The sequence below is a fragment of the Pristiophorus japonicus genome, chromosome 5, assembly GCF_044704955.1.
Source record: "Pristiophorus japonicus isolate sPriJap1 chromosome 5, sPriJap1.hap1, whole genome shotgun sequence".
Lineage (NCBI taxonomy): Eukaryota > Metazoa > Chordata > Chondrichthyes > Pristiophoridae > Pristiophorus > Pristiophorus japonicus.
In genome coordinates this window covers 294,369,819-294,391,172 of record NC_091981.1, presented here as the reverse complement: position 1 = coordinate 294,391,172, position 21,354 = coordinate 294,369,819, and the positions used below count along the sequence as shown (strand labels likewise).

General features: G+C 45.6%; 1 protein-coding gene across 20 annotated transcripts in view; it reads left to right on the top strand.

Moving 5' to 3' along the window:
* LOC139264761 (uncharacterized) overlaps nucleotides 1-21,354 on the top strand; it is a 460,034-nt gene that overhangs the window by 336,083 nt on the left and 102,597 nt on the right. For 17 of the 20 annotated variants that reach the window (XM_070881860.1, XM_070881862.1, XM_070881861.1 and 14 more), the window contains 3 exons: nucleotides 2,658-2,705; nucleotides 4,855-4,947; nucleotides 17,906-17,947. The exons of 1 other annotated variant lie outside the window; for it this stretch is intronic. In XM_070881860.1, coding sequence (XP_070737961.1) covers nucleotides 2,658-2,705; nucleotides 4,855-4,947; nucleotides 17,906-17,947 — 183 coding nt within the window. The remainder of the gene's footprint in view (nucleotides 1-2,657; nucleotides 2,706-4,854; nucleotides 4,948-17,905; nucleotides 17,948-21,354) is intronic. 2 more of the 20 variants (XM_070881857.1, XM_070881865.1) reach the window with 2 other exon arrangements.

Sequence of the window (21,354 nt, the reverse complement as noted above, 5' to 3'; positions counted from 1 at the left end):
CCCTCAATAGCAAGAATGTCCTTCCTCAGGTTAGGAGACCAAAACTGTACACAATACTCCAGGTGTGGCCTCACCAAGGCCCTGTACAACTGTAGCAACACCTCCCTGCCCCTGTACTCAAATCCCCTCGCTATGAAGGCCAACATGCCATTTGCTTTCTTAACCGCCTGCTGTACCTGCATGCCAACCTTCAATGACTGATGTACCATGACACCCAGGTCTCTTTGCACCTCCCTTTTTCCTAATCTGTCACCATTCAGATAATAGTCTGTCTCTCTGTTTTTACCACCAAAGTGGATAACCTCACATTTATCCACATTATACTTCATCTACCATGCATTTGCCCACTCACCTAACCTATCCAAGTTGCTCTGCAGCCTCATAGCATCCTCCTCGCAGCTCACACTGCCACCCAACTTAGTGTCATCCGCAAATTTGGAGATACTACATTTAATCCCCTCGTCTAAATCATTAATGTACAGTGTAAACAGCTGGGGCCCCAGCACAGAACCTTGCGGTACCCCACTAGTCACTGCCTGCCATTCTGAAAAGTCCCCATTTACTCCTACTCTTTGCTCTGTATGGGGGGGGGGAGTATCTCTGTATTGGGGGAGGGGTAGAGTATCTCTGTATGGGAGGGGGTTAGAGTATCTCTATATGGGGGGGAGTATCTCTGGATGGGGGAGAGGAGAGAATCTCTGTATACGGGGGGAGAGAGAATCTCTCTATGGAGGGTGGCGAGATTATCTCTGTATGTGGGTGGTAAGGGGAGAGTATCTATTTATGGAGGGTTGGGTAATGTATCTCTGTTTGGGGGTGGAGGGGAAGAGTATCTCTGTATGAGGGGGGGGAAGAGTATTTCTGTATTGGGGGGAGAGTATCTCTGGATGGGGGAGAGAAGAGAATCTCTGTATGCGGGGGGTGAGAGAATCTCTCTATGGAGGGTGGGGAGATTATATTTGTTTGGGGGTGGTAGGGGGAGAGTATCTATTTATGGAGGGTTGGGTAATGCATGGCAGATGAAGTATAATGAAGTATAATGTGGATAAATGTGAGGTTATCCACTTTGGTGGTAAAAACAGAGAGACAGACTATTATCTGAATGGTGACAGATTAGGAAAAGGGGAGGTGCAAAGAGACCTGGGTGTCATGGTACATCAGTCATTGAAGGTTGGCATGCAGGTGCAGCTGGCGGTTAAGAAAGCAAATGGCATGTTGGCCTTCATAGCAAGGGGATTTGAGTACAGGGGCAGGGAGGTGTTGCTACAGTTGTACAGCGCCTTGGTGAGGCCACACCTGGAGTATTGTGTACAGTTTTGGTCTCCTAACTTGAGGAAGGACATTCTTGCTATTGAGGGAGTGCAGCGAAGGTTCACCAGACTGATTCCCGGGATGGCAGGACTGACCTATCAAGAAAGACTGGATCAACTGGGCTTGTATTCACTGGAGTTCAGAAGAATGAGAGGGGACCTCATAGAAATGTTTAAAATTCTGATGGGTTCAGACAGGTTAGATGCAGGAAGAAAGTTCCCAATGTTGGGGAAGTCCAGAACCAGGGGTCACAGTCTAAGGATAAGGGGTAAGCCATTTAGGACCGAGATGTGGAGGAACTTCTTCACCCAGAGAGTGGTGAACCTGTGGAATTCTCTACCACAGAAAGTTGTTGAAGCCAATTCACTAAATATATTCAAAAAGGAGTTAGATGAGGTCCTTACTACTAGGGGGATCAAGGGGTATGGCGAGAAAGCAGGAATGGGGTACTGAAGTTGAATGTTCAGCCATGAACTCATTGAATGGCGGTGCAGGCTAGAAGGGCCGAATGGCCTACTCCTGCACCTATTTTCTATGTTTCTATGTTTCTATGTATCTCTGTTTGGGGGTGGGGGGGGAGAGTATCTCTGTATGGGAGGGGGAAGAGTATCTCTGTGTTGGGGGGAGAATATCTGTGTATTGGAGGGAGAGTATCTCTGTATGGGGGGGGGGAAGAGTATCTCTGTATGCGGGGGAGGGAAGTGTATCTCTGTATGGGAGGAGCAGGAGAGTATCTCTTTATGGGGTGTTAGATGTGGCGAGTATTTTGTGGGGTTTATGGAAGCTGGACAAAGATTGGGGTTTCACCTCTGGTTGGACGATTTCCGTGAGACTTCATCCTTTGACCTGCCGCCTCCAAACATCTCACCTCCAGTTTTCGCCATTGGTGTTTGGCCTACACGCAGCGCTGATCAGATGTGTGAGGTGGCGTTCTGAATCCTGCAGGCACAGTGAACATTTTCCCCTGAAAAATGGAGGAAGATGAATTGCATTTCTTCCCCTTTGTAATGTGTAGTGACACAGGCATAATGAGAGTCAGATGTCCAACCTGTGGACCATCCCCTGTGTCAGTAAGTGACCATGCATCCCGCTGCTGTGTGCACGCTCAAGTTGAGTTCCTTTACTGAGAGCTATTACCCTCCACTGAAAGCCTGATAGATGTTTAGTATATTCATCTGTAATAGGCACAGGAGTAGGAATGTTCTAGCATAGAGAGCGAGTCACTGATCTGGGCTCTGTCTGTCCACATTGAGGCACTTTTACTATTAATGATCAGCTAAACGCATTCAGCACTTCCATTGATGTATAATGTGAGTGTTAAGACCTTCTCTTTTCTTTATTGGTAGCATGTGAAATGAGCGCAGATTCACTTGAGTTCTCACAGTCTTTCCAACGTAAGTACAATTATAGATAGTCTTCAATTGAAAGCCATTTAGATTTATTCAGATAAAGCCATTAGAAGGTCTTTGACGATTTGAGATGCAACGCCTGTGGGACTGAACCGCTGAACCGTAAGGCACAGACTTTTGCCCACAATCAACTTGGTTAGGCCGTCAAGGTAAGTGGACAGTGGGCTAACAGCTGGTTAATGTTAAAAGAAAGCGAAAGTTCCCAGAATCGACATCGACTCAGTCGACCTGCAAAGTGAAGCGAGCGCATTAACGTGCCTCTGTGAATTGAAGGGATTTTGAGGTGAGAGAATCTCTGTATGGGACGGGGAGGGAGCAGGGGGTTGGGGGGGGTTGGTGGGGGCGGGGGGGTAGAGAATCTCTGTATGAGGGGAGGGGAGAAAGTTTCTATGGGGGAAGGGAGAAAGTCTCTCTATATTGTGGGGGTGGGGAGAGTTTCTCCGTATGGGGTGGGGAGACAATTTATATGGGGGAGGCGAGAATCTCTGTATGGTGGGGGGGGCGGGGTGGGGGAAGAGTATCTCTGTATGGCGGGGGGGGAGGGTATCTTTGTATGGGGAGGAGGGGGGAGAGTATATGTATGGGGTGTGGGGTAGGGGGAGAGTATCTCTGCATGGGGGGGAGGGGGGAGAGTATCTCTGTATGGCGGGGGGAAGGGGGAGATTATCTCTGTATGGGGGGAAGGGGGAGAGTATCTCTATTGGGGGGGCAGAGAGAGTATCTTGATATGGGGGGCGGGTAACGGTATGCGGGGGGGAGAGTATCTCTGTATGGTGGGGGGGGTGGAGAGTATCTCTGTAATGTGAAGGGACACAGACATAAATGGCAGTCAGAAAGGAACTTAGGAATGTGAGTAATCCATTTAATCCCTCGAGCCTGTTTCGCCATTCAGTGAGACCATGGTGATCTATGACCTAACGCCTCAGCCCCATATCCCTTAACACCTTTGATTAACAGAAATATCTCAATCTCATAGTTAAAATTAACAATTGACCCAGATGTAATTTGCGTAAATTCTAAACTTCTACCACCCTTTGCGTGTAAAGATGTTTCCTAACTTCACTGCTGAAAGGCCTGGCTCTAACTTTTAGGTTATGTCCCCTCGTCTGAGATTCCCCAACCAACTGAAATGGTTGTAATTTTGATCCATCTACACTGCTTACAATGCTGCCTATCTTTGTGTCATTGGCAAACCTGGATATGTGGCTCTCCCTGTGCACAATTTTGTTACCTCTTCAAAAAGTTAAATCAGGTTCATCAGCATGACCTACTCTTTAGAAATCCATGCTGGCTCAGTCACTCTATCCTTAATTATAGACTCTAGCAATTTCCTGACAACAGATGTTAGGCTAACTATAATTCCCTGATTTCCGTCTCTCACCTTTCTTAAAGAGTGGAGTGACATGTGCAATTTTCCAATCTAAGGGAATGATTTCTGAATCGAGAGAACGTTGGAAGATCATAATTGGGGCTTCCTTTAAATCTCTGGTTCTGGGAATTTGTCACTCTTTAGTGCCATTATTTTCTTCATTATTGTTAATTTGATTAGATTAATTATGGTGACTTCCCGTCCCTGATTCAATATTAGTTTCCTTGGGGTGTCCGCTATATTAACTCTTCCACAACTGTAAATGCTGACGCAAGTAATTATTTAACATGTTCGCCATTTCCTTATTTTCCTTTATAATATCATCATTATCAGTTTTTAAGGGCCACACATTGCTCTTAACCACCCTTGATATCCCTTGCAAGTTTCTTTTCATACTCCTTTTTGCTATAACTATTTGTTTGTCACCCTTTACTGTTCTTTGTAATTCTCTCATTCGCCAGGAAATGTGCTATTTTTGTATTCTTGTTTGCTTAACCTGTGGACCATCCTATGTGTCAGAAAGTGATCATGCACCCATTTAGTTCCTTTATTGAGAGCTATTAACCCCCATTGAAAAACCAATAGATGTTCAGCTCTCAGAGGCCTAGGTTGGAAAATTGTAGAATAGGAAGCGATTCACAGAACTTGGCTCTGTCCGCATTGCGAGGCTCATTTACTATTATTGAGCAGCTACCAGCACTTTCATTGATGTATAATGCGGCACTAAGACCTTCAACTAAGACCTTCTTCTTTCTTTAATGGCAGCATATTCATTAAATGCAAGTGGAGCACAGTGGCAACAGCCAGTATGCCGTAACAACAATGAAAAAGTGGGAGAAATTCGACAGTTAGCGTCAGGTAGGGCTGCTAATGGGACGCTCAGGCAGTAGCACCACGGCGGGGCGAATCCTGCACCGGACGGCAAATTCGCCGGCCCAGTAACGCCGGCAATAGCAGTTCGTGCCTCAGCACCTTTTGCTGTGCAGATTATGACATCAGCGAGCATGCAATGCACGTTGGGCGCTCGATCTGCAAACTTTAGTAGCGCCCCCTGCCTTACTGCCTCACGACAACAGCGCCAGGGAGCAGAGGCGCGAACCAGACAGCTGGCGGCTGGCAGCGTGCTACTTAAAGGGATGTGCTTCAGATGTCAAGGAACTTCTGTTCCAAGGGTCAGTTCTGAGTAGCAGAGAGCGCAGGATATATCTGCAGTGAAATAAATGTTGCTTAGTCCCCGGAGTGTTGTGGGCCGTCAAAGGACTTTGCATTTCATCCCACAGCATATCGTTCTGAAAAGGTCACATAAATTATGTTGTGATGCAAGTGACTGACTGACTCGGGATGAGAAAAGTTTTTAATTGACTATGTTCCAGAAATGTGCTTTGAAGGAGACAGAGCTGCATGGCATCTTCCAAAGTGCTGAGTGTAGGGGTAGGGGCGGAAGGTCCGTCGGGTAATAGGAACCTGCTCATCAACAATACACAAAGTTAGGCACCGACATTGTTATCTTGATGGGACAAGTAGTCCCCCTACCATTTGTCCTGTACAGGGATGGCTCAGCATGGTTAAATGATACAGAATACAACTCATATGAACTTAGAAACGCAGAAGGAAGGATATTAGATCCATGGAAGGTTAGAGCCAAGATTCACTGGAATGACATTGGGATTGACAGGCTGTAGTTATGACAGGAACCGAGGCCTTTTCACTTGTAGAGAGAATGTGAAGGAGTGATAGAGGCTTTTAAAATTATGAAAGGGTTGAAGAGTGTAAAGTGAGAGATTGTTTTCATAGATTGGGGATTTAGTAACATTGATATAAAATGAAATAGTGAACAGACAGTGTAATGGGATTAGCACAGACAACTCCAGTTCAAGAATGAATATCTGAGCAGGAATGAGGGGCCAAAGGGCCTTCTTTACATTCTGATTGTATGAAGGAGTTCATTATTTTGTTCAACAAACATAGCAACGCAGTTCAATTTGTAATACAAATCCAAATATATATATACATGGGATGAAAGTCATCATTTAACTGAGAGCGCAAACTATTACCTGAAAACCCTCTGATAAAAGAGATATTAGGGAACATTTTCTGGTCAATGGGATTGCCCAAATAAGCCACTCCCTACAGCATAATGAATTGCTTGAACATAATGACCATGTAGATGCCTCTCACACAATTAAAGTGCATATCAGGAGCTTAGGCTATTATTTTTTAAATAATTCATTCTCAGGATGTGGGTGTCATTGACAAGGCCGGAATTTATTGCCCTTCCCTGTGATATAACTGAGTGGTTTGTTAGGCCACTTCAGAGGTCATGATGGTGTGGGGCTGGAGACACATATAGAACTAGAATGGATAAGGTCAGCAGGTTTCCTTCCCAAAAGAACATTACCGGGCCAGTGGGTTTTTATGCCAACCCCATAGTTCCATGGTCACTTTTACAGAGAGCGAGGAGGAGGAGCAGCGTCGAGCCAGGAGGCCTATAAAGGCCCATTGGCAGCAGTCGGAGAGCGAGGAAGAGGAGGAGGAGGAGGAGCAGCGTCGAGTCGGGAGGCCTATAAAGGCCCATCGACAGCAGTCGGAGAGTGGGAGAGCGAGGAGGAGGAGCAGCGTCGAGTCGGGAGGCCTATAAAGGCCCATTGGCAGCAGTCGGAGAGCGAGGAAGAGGAGGAGGAGGAGGAGCAGCGTCGAGTCGGGAGGCCTATAAAGGCCCATCGACAGCAGTCGGAGAGCGGGAGAGCGAGGAGGAGGAGCAGCGTCGAGTCGGGAGGCCTATAAAGGCCCATCGACAGCAGTCGGAGAGCGGGAGAGCGAGGAGGAGGAGCAGCGTCAAGTCGGAGAGGCCTATAAAGGCCCATTGGCAGCAGTCGGAGAGCGGGAGAGCGAGGAGGAGGAGCAGCGTCGAGTCGGGAGGCCTATAAAGGCCCATCGGCAGCAGTCGGAGAGCGAGGAGGAGGAGGAGGAGGAGGAGCAGCGTTGAGTCGGAGAGGCCTATAAAGGCCCATTGGCAGCAGTCGGAGAGTGGGAGAACGAGGAGGAGGAGCAGCGTTGAGTCGGAGAGGCCTATAAAGGCCCTTCGGCAGCAGTCGGAGAGTGGGAGAACGAGGAGGAGGAGCAGCGTTGAGTCGGAGAGGCCTATAAAGGCCCATTGGCAGCAGTCGGAGAGCGAGGAGGAGGAGCAGCGTCGAGTCGGGAGGTCTACAAAGGCGTGGCTTGTAAAGCTGCAGCGGGGTGAGAAGGCAAAAAAAAGTAGAAAGAAATTGAAAGGTGATGTCACAGCCAAGGGGGTAAGTGATTGGCTGGTGATTGGTAAGTAGTTTTTCCGTCTTTTTTCCTTTCTATATCAGTAAGTAATCTTTAGCATTGTTGTTGCCAAATTAAGTTAATCTAAGGGTTAAGATATGGCAGGATAGCTCGGACATACGTTATACTCCTCCTGTAGTATGTGGGAAGACAGGGACGCTTCTGGTGTCCCTGACAACGACATGTGCGGGAAGTGTATCCGTCTCCAGCTCCTGACGGACCGCATTGCGGTACTGGAGCTGCGGGTGGATTTCACTCTGGAGCATCCACGATGCTGAGAATATCATGAATAGCACGTTTAGTGAGTTGGTCTCACCGCAGGTAAAGGGTACACAGCCAGATAGTAAATGGGTGACCAACAGGAAGAGTAATGGAAGGAAGATAGTGCAGGTGTCCGCTGCGGTCATCCTCCTGCAAAACAGATACACCGCTTTGGGTAATGTTGAGGGGGATGACTCATCAGGGGAGGGCACCAGCGGTCAAGTTCATGGCACTGTGGCTGGCTCTGCTGCACAGGAGGGCAGGAAAAAGCGTGGGAGAGCGATAGTGATAGGGGATCTGATTGTCAGGGGAATAGATAGGCGTTTCTGCGACCATAACCGAGACTCCAGGATGGTATGTTGCCTCCCTGGTACAAGGGTCAAGGATGTCTCAGAGCGGGTGCAGGACATTCTGAAAAGGGAGCGTGAACAGCCAGTTGTTGTGGTGCACATAGGTACCAACGATATAGGTAAAAAATGGGATGAGGTCCTACGAGACGAATTTAGGGAGCTAGGAGCTAAATTTAAAAAGTAGGACCTCAAAAGTAGTAATCTCAGGTTTGCTATCAGTTCCACGTGCTAGTCAGAGTAGGAATTGCAGGATAGCTCAGATGAATATGTGGCTTGAGGGGTGGTGCAGCAGGGAGGGATTCAAATTCCTGGGGCATTGGAACCAGTTCTGGGCGAGATGGGACCAGTACAAACCAGACGGTCTGCACCTGAGCAGAACCGGAACCAATGTCCTCGGGGGAGTGTTTGCGAGTGCTGTTGGGGAGGAGTTAAACTAACATGGCAGGGGGATGGGAACCAACGCAGGGAGACAGAGGGAAGTAGAATGGGGGCAGAAGCAAAAAATAGAAAGAAGAAAAGTAAAAGTGGAGGGCAGAGAAACCCAAGGCAAAAAACAAAAAGGGTCATATTACAGCTAAATTCTAAAGGGGCAAAGTGTGTTAAAAAGTCAAGCCTGAAGACTCTGTGCCTCAATGCGAGGAGTATTCGGAATAAGGTGGACGAATTAACTGCACAGACAGCAGTTAACGGATACGATGTGATTGGCATCACGGAGACATGGCTCCAGGGTGACCAAGGCTGGGAACTCAACATCCAAGGGTATTCAACATTTAGGAAGGATAGGCAAAGAGGAAAAGGAGGCAGGGTGGTGTTGCTGGTTAAAGAGGAAATTAATGCAATAGTAAGGAGGGAAATTAGCCTGGATGACGTGGAATCGGTATGGGTGGAGCTGCGGAATATCAAGGGGCAGAAAACGCTAGTGGGAGTTGTGTACAGACCACCAAACAGTAGTAGTGAGGTTGGGGACAGCATCAAACAAGAAATAATGGATGCGTGCAGTAGAGGTACAGCCGTTATCATGGGCGACTTTAATCTACATATTGATTGGGCTAACCAAACTGATAGTAATGCGGTGGAGGAGGATTTCCTGGAGTGTATTAGGGATGGTTTTCTCGACCAATATGTCGAGGAACCAACTAGACAGCTGGCCATCCTAGACTGGGTGATGTGTAATGAGAAGGGACTAATTAGCAATCTTGATTTGTGAGGCCCCTTGGGGAAGAGTGACCATAATATGGTAGAATTCTTTTTTAAGATGGAGAGTGACACAGTTAATTCGGAAACTAGGGTCCTGAACTTAAGGAAAGGGAACTTCGACGGTATGAGGCGTGAATTGGCTAGAATAGACTGGCCAAGGATACTTAAAGGGTTGACGGTGCATAAGCAATGGCGAACATTTAAAGATCACATGGATGAACTTCAGCAATTGTACATCCCTGTCTGGTGTAAAAATAAAATGGGGAAGGTGGCTCAACTGCGGCTAACAAGAAAAATTAAGGATAGTGTTAAAACCAAGGAAGTGGCATATAAATTGGCTAGAAAAAGTAACAAACCTGAGGACTGGGAGAAATTTTGAATTCAACAGAGGAGGACTAAGGTTTTAATTAAGAGGGGGGAAATAGAGTACGAGAGTTAGCTTGCAGTGAACATAAAAACTGACTGCAAAAGTTTCTATAAATATGAGAAGTTAAAAAGATTAGTGAAGACAAATGTAGGCCCCTTGCAGTCGGATTCAGGTGAAGTTATAATGAGGAACAAAGAAATGGCAGACCAATTGAACAAATACTTCCGTTCTGTCTTCATGAAGGAAGACACGAATAACCTTCTGAATGTACTAGGGGCAGTGGGTCTAGTGAGAAGGAGGGATATACTTATTAGGCGGAAAATTGTGTTAGAGAAATTGATGGGATTGAAGACTGATAAATCCCCGGGGCCTGATAGTCTGCATCCCAGAGTACTCAAGGAAGTGGCACTAGACATAGTGGATGCATTGGTGATCACTTTCCAACAGTCTATTGACTCTGGATCAGTTCCTATGGACTGGAGGGTACCTAATGTAACACTACTTTTTAAAAAAGGAGGGAGAGAGAAAACGGGTAATTATAGACCGGTGAGCCTGACATCAGTAGTGGGGAAAATGTTGGAATCAATCATTAAGGATGAAATAGCAGGGCATTTGGAAAGCAGTGACAGGATCGGTCCAAGTCAGCATAAAGGGCCACATTACAGCACAATTCTAATAGGACAAAATGTGTTAAAAACACAAGCCTGAAGGCTCTGTGCCTCAATGCGAGAAGTATTCGTAATAAGGTGGACGAATTAACTATGCAGATAGCTGTTAACGGATATGATGTAATTGACATCATGGAGACATGGCTCCAGGGTGAGCAAGGCTGGGAACTCAACATCCAGGGATATTCAACATTCAGGAAGGATAGACAGAAAGGTAAAGGAGGTGGGATGGCGTTGCTGGTTAAAGAGGAAATTAACACAATAGTAAGGAAGAACTTTAGCTTGGAAGTTCTTTCTAAGATTTATCAATAAGATCAACTTTACCACAATTTCTTTTTAAATATAGAACTTAAAAAATATAATTGAATCACTTCCTCCTGGACAAACTGCAAAATCCATGGGGCTGGAATCAGCAGATCAGGAAACATTTTATTCAAACCTGCTTTACTGCTGTTAAATCAGCCTTAAATTTTTGACTCAGTTTGAAAGAAGAGGAGACAGGGTAACTAAAACATAAGGGCCTTGGCATTAAGCAATGGGATTAATCATACACTAGTACAGCACAGAATGAGGCCATTCGGCGCATCAAGTCTGCGTCGGCTCTTTCGAAGTGCAATCCAGTTAGTCCCACTTCTTGGCTCTTTCACGATATCCCTGCATTTTTTTCTCCAAGTACTTATCCGATTCTCTTTTGAGAGCTACTATTGAATCTGTTTCCACAGCCCTGTCAAGCAGTGCATTCCAAATCCTAACCACTCGTTGCGTAAAAACATTTTTCCTCATGTAGCCTCTTGTTCTTTTGCCAATCATCTTAAATCTATGCCCTCTGGTTAATGACACTTCAACCATTGGAAACAGTTTCTCTTTATTTACTCTATCTACACCCTTCATGATTTTAAACATCTCTATCAAATCTCCTCTTAGTCATTGCTACTCTAAGAACGAAAGACTTGCATTTATATAGCACCTTTCACGATCTCAGGACATGCCAAAGTGATTTACAGCCAATTAAATACTTTTGAAGTATAGTCACTGTTGTACTGTAGGAAACGCAGCAGCCAATTTGTGCACAGCATGCTCCCATACACACCAATGTGATAGTGACCAGATAATCTGTTTTATATTGATTGAGGGATAAATATTGGTCAGGACATCAGGGATTACTCCCCTGCTCTTCAAAATAGTGCCATGGGATCTTTTACATCCACCTGAGAGAGCAGACGGGGCATTGGCTTAAAGTCTCATCCAAAGGACGGCACCTCCAACAGTGCAGCGCTCCCTCAGGACTGGACTGGAGTGTTAGCCTAGATTTTTGTGCTCAAGTTTCTGGAGTGGTACAACCACAGCTTCTCATGGGTTCATGCCTCTGTTAAAATGGTGGAGAGAATTTTTAGGCAAACATGTTACAGGTACGTGTTTGTATCCTAGTATCCCACTATATAATTTCAAGGTCCAGAAAATTTGCCAGAAGAGTACAGTAATCCTTCCAATGGCTCAGAGATCTATTCCAGTCATAAGGAAGGTGCCAGCTTTGATTCTTAATCTGTACTGTTTTAACTCCTCTCAGCTGAGGTACTCAAGTGAGTGAGCGAAAAATTAGTCAGGTTTCTTGGTTTTAATTTTTAATCCATGCTGCATAGAAGTCATATGGGGACAGGATCACACTTTACACTGATGTACCTGTGGTCAAATAGCCTTCCAGTATTCACACACAAACCGTGGACTCCTCTACCTGCAGTACGGGGGTTGCTTAATAGTTCCTATGGGGATAAAGGAAGAAGATAACAAAACATAATAACAGTCTTTCTATACAGTTTATGGTTTGGCCAGAAAAGCAAGGAGACAGATATAATGGTGGTTCTTCCTTCCCTCATTAAATTACTTCTGGTTTGTATGGATTGCTAATTCTTTTTGAAGTTTGCATAATAGATTTCATACAATTATAAGTTTGATTTGCAGAAACTCTCAAATTTCGGATCTTTCCAGTCTACATGTTAAACTCTAATGAGTTATTGCCTGGCTTGAGCTTTTGTATTTGCAATTTGTACATCTCACTTCATCTGAAGGGATGTTGAACATTTAGGAAGGATAGACAGAAAGGAAAAGGAGGCGGGGTGGCGTTGCTGGTTAAAGAGGAAATTAATGCAATTGTAAGGAAAGACATTAGCTTGGATGATGTGGAATCGGTATGGGTGGAGCTACGGAATACCAAAGGGCAGAAAACGTTAATGGGAGTTGTGTACAGACCTCCAAACAGTAGGAGTGATGTTGGGGAGGGCATCAAACAGGAAATTAGGGGTGCATGCAACAAAGGTGCAGCAGTTCTCATGGGTGACTTTAATATGCATATAGATTGGGCTAACCAAACTGGAAACAATGCGGTGGAGAAGGATTTCTTGGAGTGCATAAGGGATGGTTTTCTAGTCCAATATGTTGAGGAACCAACTGGGGGGAGGCCATCTTAGACTGGGTGTTGTGTAATGAGAGAGGATTAATTAGCAATCTCGTTGTGCGAGGCCCCTTGGGGAAGAGTGACCATAATATGGTGGAATTCTACATTAAGATGGAGAATGAAACAGTTAATTCAGAGACCATGGTCCAGAACTTAAAGAAGGTTAACTTTGAAGGTCTGAGGCGTGAATTGGCTAGGATAGATTGGTGAATGATACTTAAGGGGTTGACAGTGGATGGGCAATGGCAGACATTTAGAGACCGCATGGATGAACTCCAACAATTGTACATCCCTGTCTGGCGTAAAAATAAAAAAGGGAATGTGGTTCAACTGTGGCTATCAAGGAAAATCAGGGATAGTATTAAAGCCAAGGAAGTGGCATACAAATTGGCCAGAAATAGCAGCGAACCCGGGGACTGGAAGAAATTTAGAACTCAGCAGAGGAAGACAAAGGGTTTGATTAGGGCAGGGAAAATAGAGTACAAGAGGAAGCTTGCAGGGAACATTAAAATGGACTGCAAAAGCTTCTATAGATATGTAAAGAGAAAAAGGTTAGTAAAGACAAACGTAGGTCCCCTGCAGTCAGAATCAGGGGAAGTCATAACTGAGAACAAAGAAATGGCAGATCAATTGAACAAGTACTTTGGTTCGGTATTCACTAAGGAGGACACAAACAACCTTCCGGATATAAAAGGAGACAGAGGGTCTAGTAAGAAGGAGGAACTGAGGGAAATCCTTATTAGTCGGGAAATTGTGTTGGGGAAATTGATGGGATTGAAGGCCGATAAATCCCCAGGGCCTGATGGTCTGCATCCCAGAGTATGTAAAGAGGTGGCCTTAGAAATAGCGGATGCATTGACAGTCATTTTCCAACATTCCACAGATTCTGGATCAGTTCTTATGGAGTGGAGGGTAGCCAATGTAACTCCAATTTTTAAAAAAGGAGGGAGAGAGAAAACGGAATTATAGACCGGTCAACCTGACATCGGTAGTGGGTAAAATGATGGAATCAATTATTAAGGATGTCATAGCAGCGCATTTGGAAAGAGGTGACATGATAGGTCCAAGTCAGCATGGATTTGTGAAAGGGAAATCATGCTTGACAAATCTTCAGGAATTTTTTGAGGATGTTTCCAGTAGAGTGGACAAGGGGGAACCAGTTGATGTGGTGTATTTGGACTTTCAGAAGGCTTTCGACAAGGTCCCACACAAGAGATTAATGTGCAAAGTTAAAGCACATGGGATTGGGGGTAATGTGCTGACGTGGATTGAGAACTGGTTGGCAGACAGGAAGCAAAGAATAGGAGTAAATGGGTACTTTTCAGAATGGCAGGCAGTGACTAGTGGGGTACCGCAATGTTCTGTGCTGGGGCCCCAGCTGTTTACATTGTACATTAATGATTTAGACGAGGGGATTAAATGTAGTATCACCAAATTTGCGGATGACACTAAATTGGGTGGCAGTGTGAGCTGCGAGGAGGATGCTATGAGGCTGCAGAGTGACTTGGATAGGTTAGGTGAGTGGGCAAATGCATGGCAAATGAAGTATAATGTGGATAAATGTGAGGTTATCCACTTTGGTGGTTAAAAACAAAGAGACAGACTATTATCTGAATGGTGACAGATTAGGAAAAGGGGAGATGCAACGAGACCTGGGTGTCATGGTACATCAGTCATTGAAGGTTGGCATGCAGGTACAGCAGGCGGTTAAAGCAAATGGCATGTTGGCCTTCATAGCGAGGGGATTTGAGTACAGGGGAAGGGAGGTGTTACTATAGTTGTACAGGGCCTTGGTGAGGCCACACCTGGGGTATTGTGTACAGTTTTGGTCTCCTAACTTGAGGAAGGACATTCTTTCTATTGAGGGAGTGCAGCGAAGGTTCACCAGACTGATTCCCGGGATGGCGGGACTGACATATCAAGAAAGACTGGATCAACTGGGCTTGTATTCACTGGAGTTCAGAAGAATGAGAGGGGATCTCATAGAAACGTTTAAAATTCTGATGGGTTTCGACAAGTTAGATGCAGGAAGAATGTTCCCAATGTTGGGGAAGTCCAGAACCAGGGGTCACTGTCCAAGGATAAGGGGAAAACCATTTAGGACCGAGATGAAGAGAGACTTCTTCACCCAGAGAGTGGTGAACCTGTGGAATTCTCTACCACAGAAAGTTGTTGAGGCCAATTCACTAAATATATTCAAAAAGGAGTTAGATTTAGTCCTTACTACTAGGGGGATCAAGGGGTATGGCGAGAAAGCAGGAATGGGGTACTGAAGTTACATGTTCAGCCATGAACTCATTGAATGGCGGTGCAGGCTCGAAGGGCCGAATGGCCTACTCCTGCACCTATTTTTCTATGTTTCTATGATGTGGAATCGGTATGGGTGGAGCTACGAAATACCAAAGGGCAGAAAATGCTAGTGGGAGTTGTGTACAGACCACCAAACAGTAGTAGTGAAGTTGGGGCAGCATCAAACAAGAAATTAGGGATGCGCGCGATAAAGGTACAGTGGTTATCATGGGCGACTTGATTGGGCTAACCAAACTGGTAGCAATGCGGTGGAGGAGGATTTCCTGGAGTGTATTAGGGATGGTTTTCTAGACCAATATGTCGAGGAACCAACTAGAGGGTTGGCCATCCTAGACTGGGTGATGTGTAATGAGAAAGAACTAATTAGCAATCTTGTTGTGTGAGGCCACTTGGGAAAGAGTGACCATAATATGGTAAAATTCTTCACTAAGATGGAGAGTGACACAGTTAATTCAGAGACGAGGGTCCTGAACTTAAGGAAAGGTAACTTCGATGGTATGAGACGTGAATTGGCTAGAATAGACTGGCGAATAATAATTAAAGGGTTGACGGTGGATAGGCAATGGCAAACATTTAAAGCACACATGGATGAACTTCAACAATTGTACACCCCTGTCTGGAGTAAAAATAAAACGGGGAAGATGGCTCAACCATGGCTAACAAGGGAAATTAAGGAGAGTGTTAAATCCAAGGAAGAGGCATATAAATTGGCCAGAAAAAGCAGCAAACCTGAGGACTGGGAGAATTTTATAATTCAGCAGAGGAGGACAAAGGGTTTCATTAGGAGGGGGAAAATAGAGTATGAGAGGAAGCTTGCTGGGATCATAAAAACTGACTGCAGAAACTTCTATAGATACGAGGAGAAAAAGATTAGTGAAGACAAATGTAGGTCCCTTGCAGTCAGATTCAGGTGAATTTATAATGGGAAACAAAGAAATGGCAGACCAGTTGATCAAATACTTTGGTTCTGTCTTCACGAAGGAAGACACAAATAACCTTCCGGAAATACTAAGAGACCGACGGTCTAGAGAGATGGAGGAACTTTTGGAAATCCTTATTAGGCAAGAAATTATGTTAGGGAAATTGATGGGATTGAAGGCCGATAAATCCCTGGGGCCTGATAGTCTGCATCCCAGAGTATTTCAGGAAGTGGCCCTAGAAATAGTGGATGCATCGACTCTGGATAAGTTCCTATGGACTGGAGGGTAGCTAATATAACACCACTTTTTAAGAAAGGAGGGATAGAGAAAATGGGTAATTATAGGCCGATTAGCCTGACATCAGTAGTGGGGAAAATGTTGGAATCAATTATTAAAGATGAAATAGCAGCGCATTTGGAAAGCAATGACAGGATCGGTCCAAGTCAGCATGGAATTATGAAAGGGAAATCATGCTTGACAAATCTTCTGGAATTTTTTGAGACTGTAACTAGTAGAGTGGACAAGGGAGAACCAGTGGATGTGGTGTCTTTGGACTTTCAAAAGGCTTTTGACAAGGTCCCACACAAGAGATTGGTGAGCAAAGTCAAAGCACATGGTATTGGGGGTAATGTACTGATGTGGATAGAGAACTGGTGGGAAGACAGGAAGCAGAGAGTCGGGATAAACGGGTCCTTTTCTGAATGACAGGCAGTGACTAGTGGAGTGCCACAGGGCTCAGTGCTGAGACCCCAGCTATTTACGATATAAATTAACGATTTAGATGAAGGAATTGAGTGTAATATCTCCAATTTTTCAGATAACACTAAGCTGGGTGGCGGTGTGAGCTGTAAGGAGGACTTAAGAGGCTGCAGGGGAGACTTGGACAGGTTAGGTGAGTGGGCAAATGCATGGCAGATGCAGTATAATGCGGATCAATGTGAATTTATCCACTTTGGTGGCAAAAAACACGAAGGGAGAATATTATCTGAATGGCGGCAGATTAGAAAAAGTGGAGATGCAATGAGACCTGAGTGTCATGGTACAGCAGTCATTGAAAGTTGGCATACAGGTACAGCAGGCGGATGAAGAAGACAAATGGTATGTTGGCCTTCATAGTTAGGGGATTTGAGTATAGGAGCAGGGAGGTCTTGCTGCAATTGTACAGGGCCTTGGTGAGGTCTCACCTGGAATATTGTGTTCCATTTTGGTCTCCTAATCTGAGGAAGGACATTCTTGCTATTGAGGGAGTGTAGCGAAGGTTCACCAGACTGATTCTCAGAATGGCAGGACTGACATATGAGGAGAGACTGGATCGACTGGGCCTGTATTCATTAGAGTTTAGAAGGATGAGAGGGGATCTCATAGAAACATATAAAATTTTGACGGGACTGGACAGGTTAGATGCAGGAAGAATGTTCCCGATGTTGGGGAAGTCCAGAACCAGGAGACATAGTCTAAGGATAAGGGGTAAGACATTTAGGACTGAGATGAGGAGAAACTTCTTCACTCAGAGAGTTGTTAACCTGGAATTCCTTACTGCAGAGAGTTGTTGATGCCAGTTCATTGGATATATTCAAGAGGGAGTTAGATGTGGCCCTTACGGCTAAAGGCGTCAAGGGGTATGGAGAGAAGGCAGGAAGGTGGTACTGAGGTGAATGATGAGCCATGATCTTATTGAATGGTGGTGCAGGCTCGAAGGGCCGAAAGGCCTACTCCTGCACCTCTTTTCTATGTTTCTATGAAACTAAATTGAGAGAAATAACAGAGAGATACTACTAGCACTCATTGAAAACTCTATAGATGTTCTGTATACTCATCTCTAATAGGCCCAAGTTGGAACATTGCAGAATAATGAGACAGTCACAGATCTGTGCTTTGTCTGTTCACAGTTTCAGGTACATTTCGTGTTAATGAGCAGCTAACCAGCACTTTAATTGATGTGTAATATAAGAACTAAGACCTTCTCCTTTCTTTAATGGCAGCAATGCATGCAGGTGCACGAGCGATGCCAGAGTTTGCAGGCTGTAAGTACAAATAGTTTTAAATTGAACGACATTGATGCTTAGTTCAGGTAAAGTCCTGGGAAGGCGGTCGGGAGGGCGGGAGGGATTCCGCTGTATGGGGGAACGGGGGGTTGGAGGGGGAGAGTATCTTTGCACGGTGGGGTTTTAGAGCAAAAGTGTATCTCTGTATAGAAGGTGAGATAATGAACTAATACAGGCCTAGAAATTTGTGGCCACCACATAAACTGCCAGTGTCACGAGGAGGACGTAACCGGATTTAACAGCCGCCAAAAGTTGTGGCACTCGCAGGACTGAAAAATTGGTGCTGGGGACTAATTCTCATTCGTCCAGCGCTAAACACACAGTGTAACGCCCTCCTGGTGGCATTTGTCCCAGCAGCAGTCCTCTATGTGGCGTGCCTAAGCGGCATTGCTGCTTCAACTGCCTCTGTCAGTGAGGCTGTGGTTTCGCAGAGCATTGTGGGATCATAAAAGGGCAATGCATTGTTATTTTCTTAAACGGGCAATGCCTTCAAAAACGATAAAAATAAAAAAATGACGTAAAATATGCAGTTTTTAGCCCTTACAGCTCAACTCCCTTCTGAAAAACTATTAACATTAAAACAAATTCTCAAGTGGGAGCCTTCAGCTCTTAAAGCTGAATGCCTTTCCGCATCTAAAAAATTGGGAAAATTGCTTCAGCAATAACACATATGGTTCAGCAAGCCAGGGAAGGGACACCCAGAGTCTCGCACGCAGCACTTCAGCTTTGTGCATGGGGTCAACACTGCAAGAAAGGTCAGGGGCCCGGAGGCCCTCCGGAAAGAATGAGATGGGACAAGATCACCGAGGTCATCGCTGCCAGCAGTGTCTACCCACCACCTGGCTGCAGTGCTCAAAGAAGCTTCTTGAGTTCAGACCAGTGGTCAAGGTCAGTGAATGCATATTCAAAAGACATCTCCTACAACTGCATTATGAGCTCACACACTTCTCAATACACAATTCCTGACCCCCCCCCCCCCCAATCACTCACCTGCCAACGATCTGTACCAATCATGAGGCACACCTCCCATTCCTAGCTTCACCTCACCCCCTTGGAGGTGGTGATGTTGGCCATTCTTGGCAGGGGCATGGCTGAGCCCTTGACCAGCGGCGGGGCTGAAAGGATACAAGATGCTGGTATCCTCATGTGTCATCCTCCTTTCTTGCATGCACCTTTTGCTTTCTCACTCTCCCCTCACCACAACTCCACCTTTGTGCCTGTCTCATTTCACACGTCCAAGAAAAGCAGCCTGCCTAGCCAGTGGTTGACCAAGAAGGGGGAGAGAAAAGTGAAGAAGAAGAAGAAACAGAAACTCCCAGCCACCAGCTCTTCAAAGTCGACCATTTGCAGTGTCCCTCACTGAAAGTCAGCAGCCTTCCATCAGCCATGCTGCAGCCACAGGCGTAGCACAGGGTGACATCAGCAGGATAGGCCAAGACACACACAAGACAGTCACTAACAGAATGCATAAGGGTGATAAGTTGATTTCTTGATGTCAAATTGGATGGATAAACAACAAGAATAACTCGTATTTATATAATGAGACTGAAATTCAGGGTCCCGATAAGGCCCGTTACTTCAGAATGCGGCGACCAGGTGGCAGAATCCAATGGCCGCCGATTTCTGGTCGAATGGCCGCTGCCAGCCAAATTCAGCAGGAGGGTGGGGGGGGGGGTGTTTCTGCCAATCCCCACTTCTGCTCTGCTGCTGTCGAGTGGCCGTAAGTGTGTCATCAGTGCGTACACCGCTGGGACCCCCCCATCTACCTCGAAATTCAGACTAAGGAATCTAATGCCTGCCGAATGGTACCCCATGACAGCTTTCTCTGTTGGTGCACCTTGTATTGTCTCCTCCTCTTGGGTGCCAGGCACTGGCCCAGCCGAAACCCTCCCTGGTGGCCCAGTGGCCAAACCTCAATAATTGCCGATTCTCTCCCCTTTAAGGGAGGGGAGATACGTGGTGACGCAGAGGCGCAATGACGCCACCACCACTGCGCTGCTGAGTGACAGAGGCAGAGAATTCGCCTCGCCTCCACTTCTGCCCCTCACCAGCACTTACCACCACACTTCCGGCCCCTTTATGACTGACTTCCTGGCTGCTTAATAAAAAGACAAAGAGCTGAATATCGATCAAGAGTTGACCTCATCCTACCCGCCGATGAAAACACTTAAAAAACGGTAAGTTCGCCAGGATTCTGGTAGGCCTGAACTTTAGCCCCAGCTTCTTTAACATCCCGGGGCTTCACAGTAGTGGTATTATGCGATAAAAGTTTGTCACTGAGCCCCATAAGTAGAAATTAGCACAGGTGACCAAAAGCTTGGTCAAAGAGCTATGTTTTAAGGACCGTCTTGAAGGAGGAAAGAGAGGCGGAGAGGTTTAGGCCAGGAGTTCCAGAGCTTGGGGCCCAGGCAACAAAAGGCACGACCACCAATGGTTGAGTGATTATAATCAGGGATGCTCTAGAGGGCAGAATTAGAGGAACGCAGACATCTCGGATGGTTGTGGGGCTGGAGATTATAGAGGTAGATAGTGGTGAGACCATGGAGGGATTTGAAAATAAGGATGAGAATTTTGAAATTGAGGCATTGCTTAACCGTCAGCAAGCACAGGGGTGATGGGGGAGTGGGACTAGGTACGAGTTAGGACATGGGCAGCCGAGGAAAGATGTATAATGATGAATTGGAAAGTTAGCTTTGTGGTGGCGTTTATTTCAGCATTGTGACCAAGAGGATGCTGTGATGGTCAATAACAGAGGGGAGGTAAGGTGTGGGACTAATGTTGAAGGGGGAATTGGGGTTGTGGTCAATGGTACTACAGGCGGATGATTCCATCCTGGATATCCCGGCCAGAAAGGGGCTGTCTGCGTCTTCCTCTTCTGCATCTTCCTCTTCTGCATCTTCCCTCTGTGAGTGGATGCTGTAAATCTGAAATAAAAGCATAAATTACTGGAAATACACAGGAGGTCAGGCAGCATCACGACCTGAGATGTAAAATCTTTTTCTCTCTCCATGGATCTTGCCTGACCTGCTGAGTATTTCCAGCATTTTCTGTCTTCTCAGCGACCTTCCTTTACTATCCGAGTTCTTGCAAGCGTCCAACAGCACACCCTGCACACTTAAAAAAACTTTTAACATTTATTGCACCAACCCACTACAGTACTTCAATAAAATTTTTAAAAATCCAGTTCAAAAGCTTGAAAGTAAACTTACCTGAAAGAGGAATTAAAGAAGCAGTGGCAGGACATTTGGGAAAGCATAGTTCAATCAAGCAGAGTCAGCATGGTTTTATGAAAGGAAAATCATGTTTGACATATTTGTTGGAATTCTATGAGGATGTAACGAGCAGGGTAGACACATGGGAACCAGTGGATGTGGTGTATTTGAATT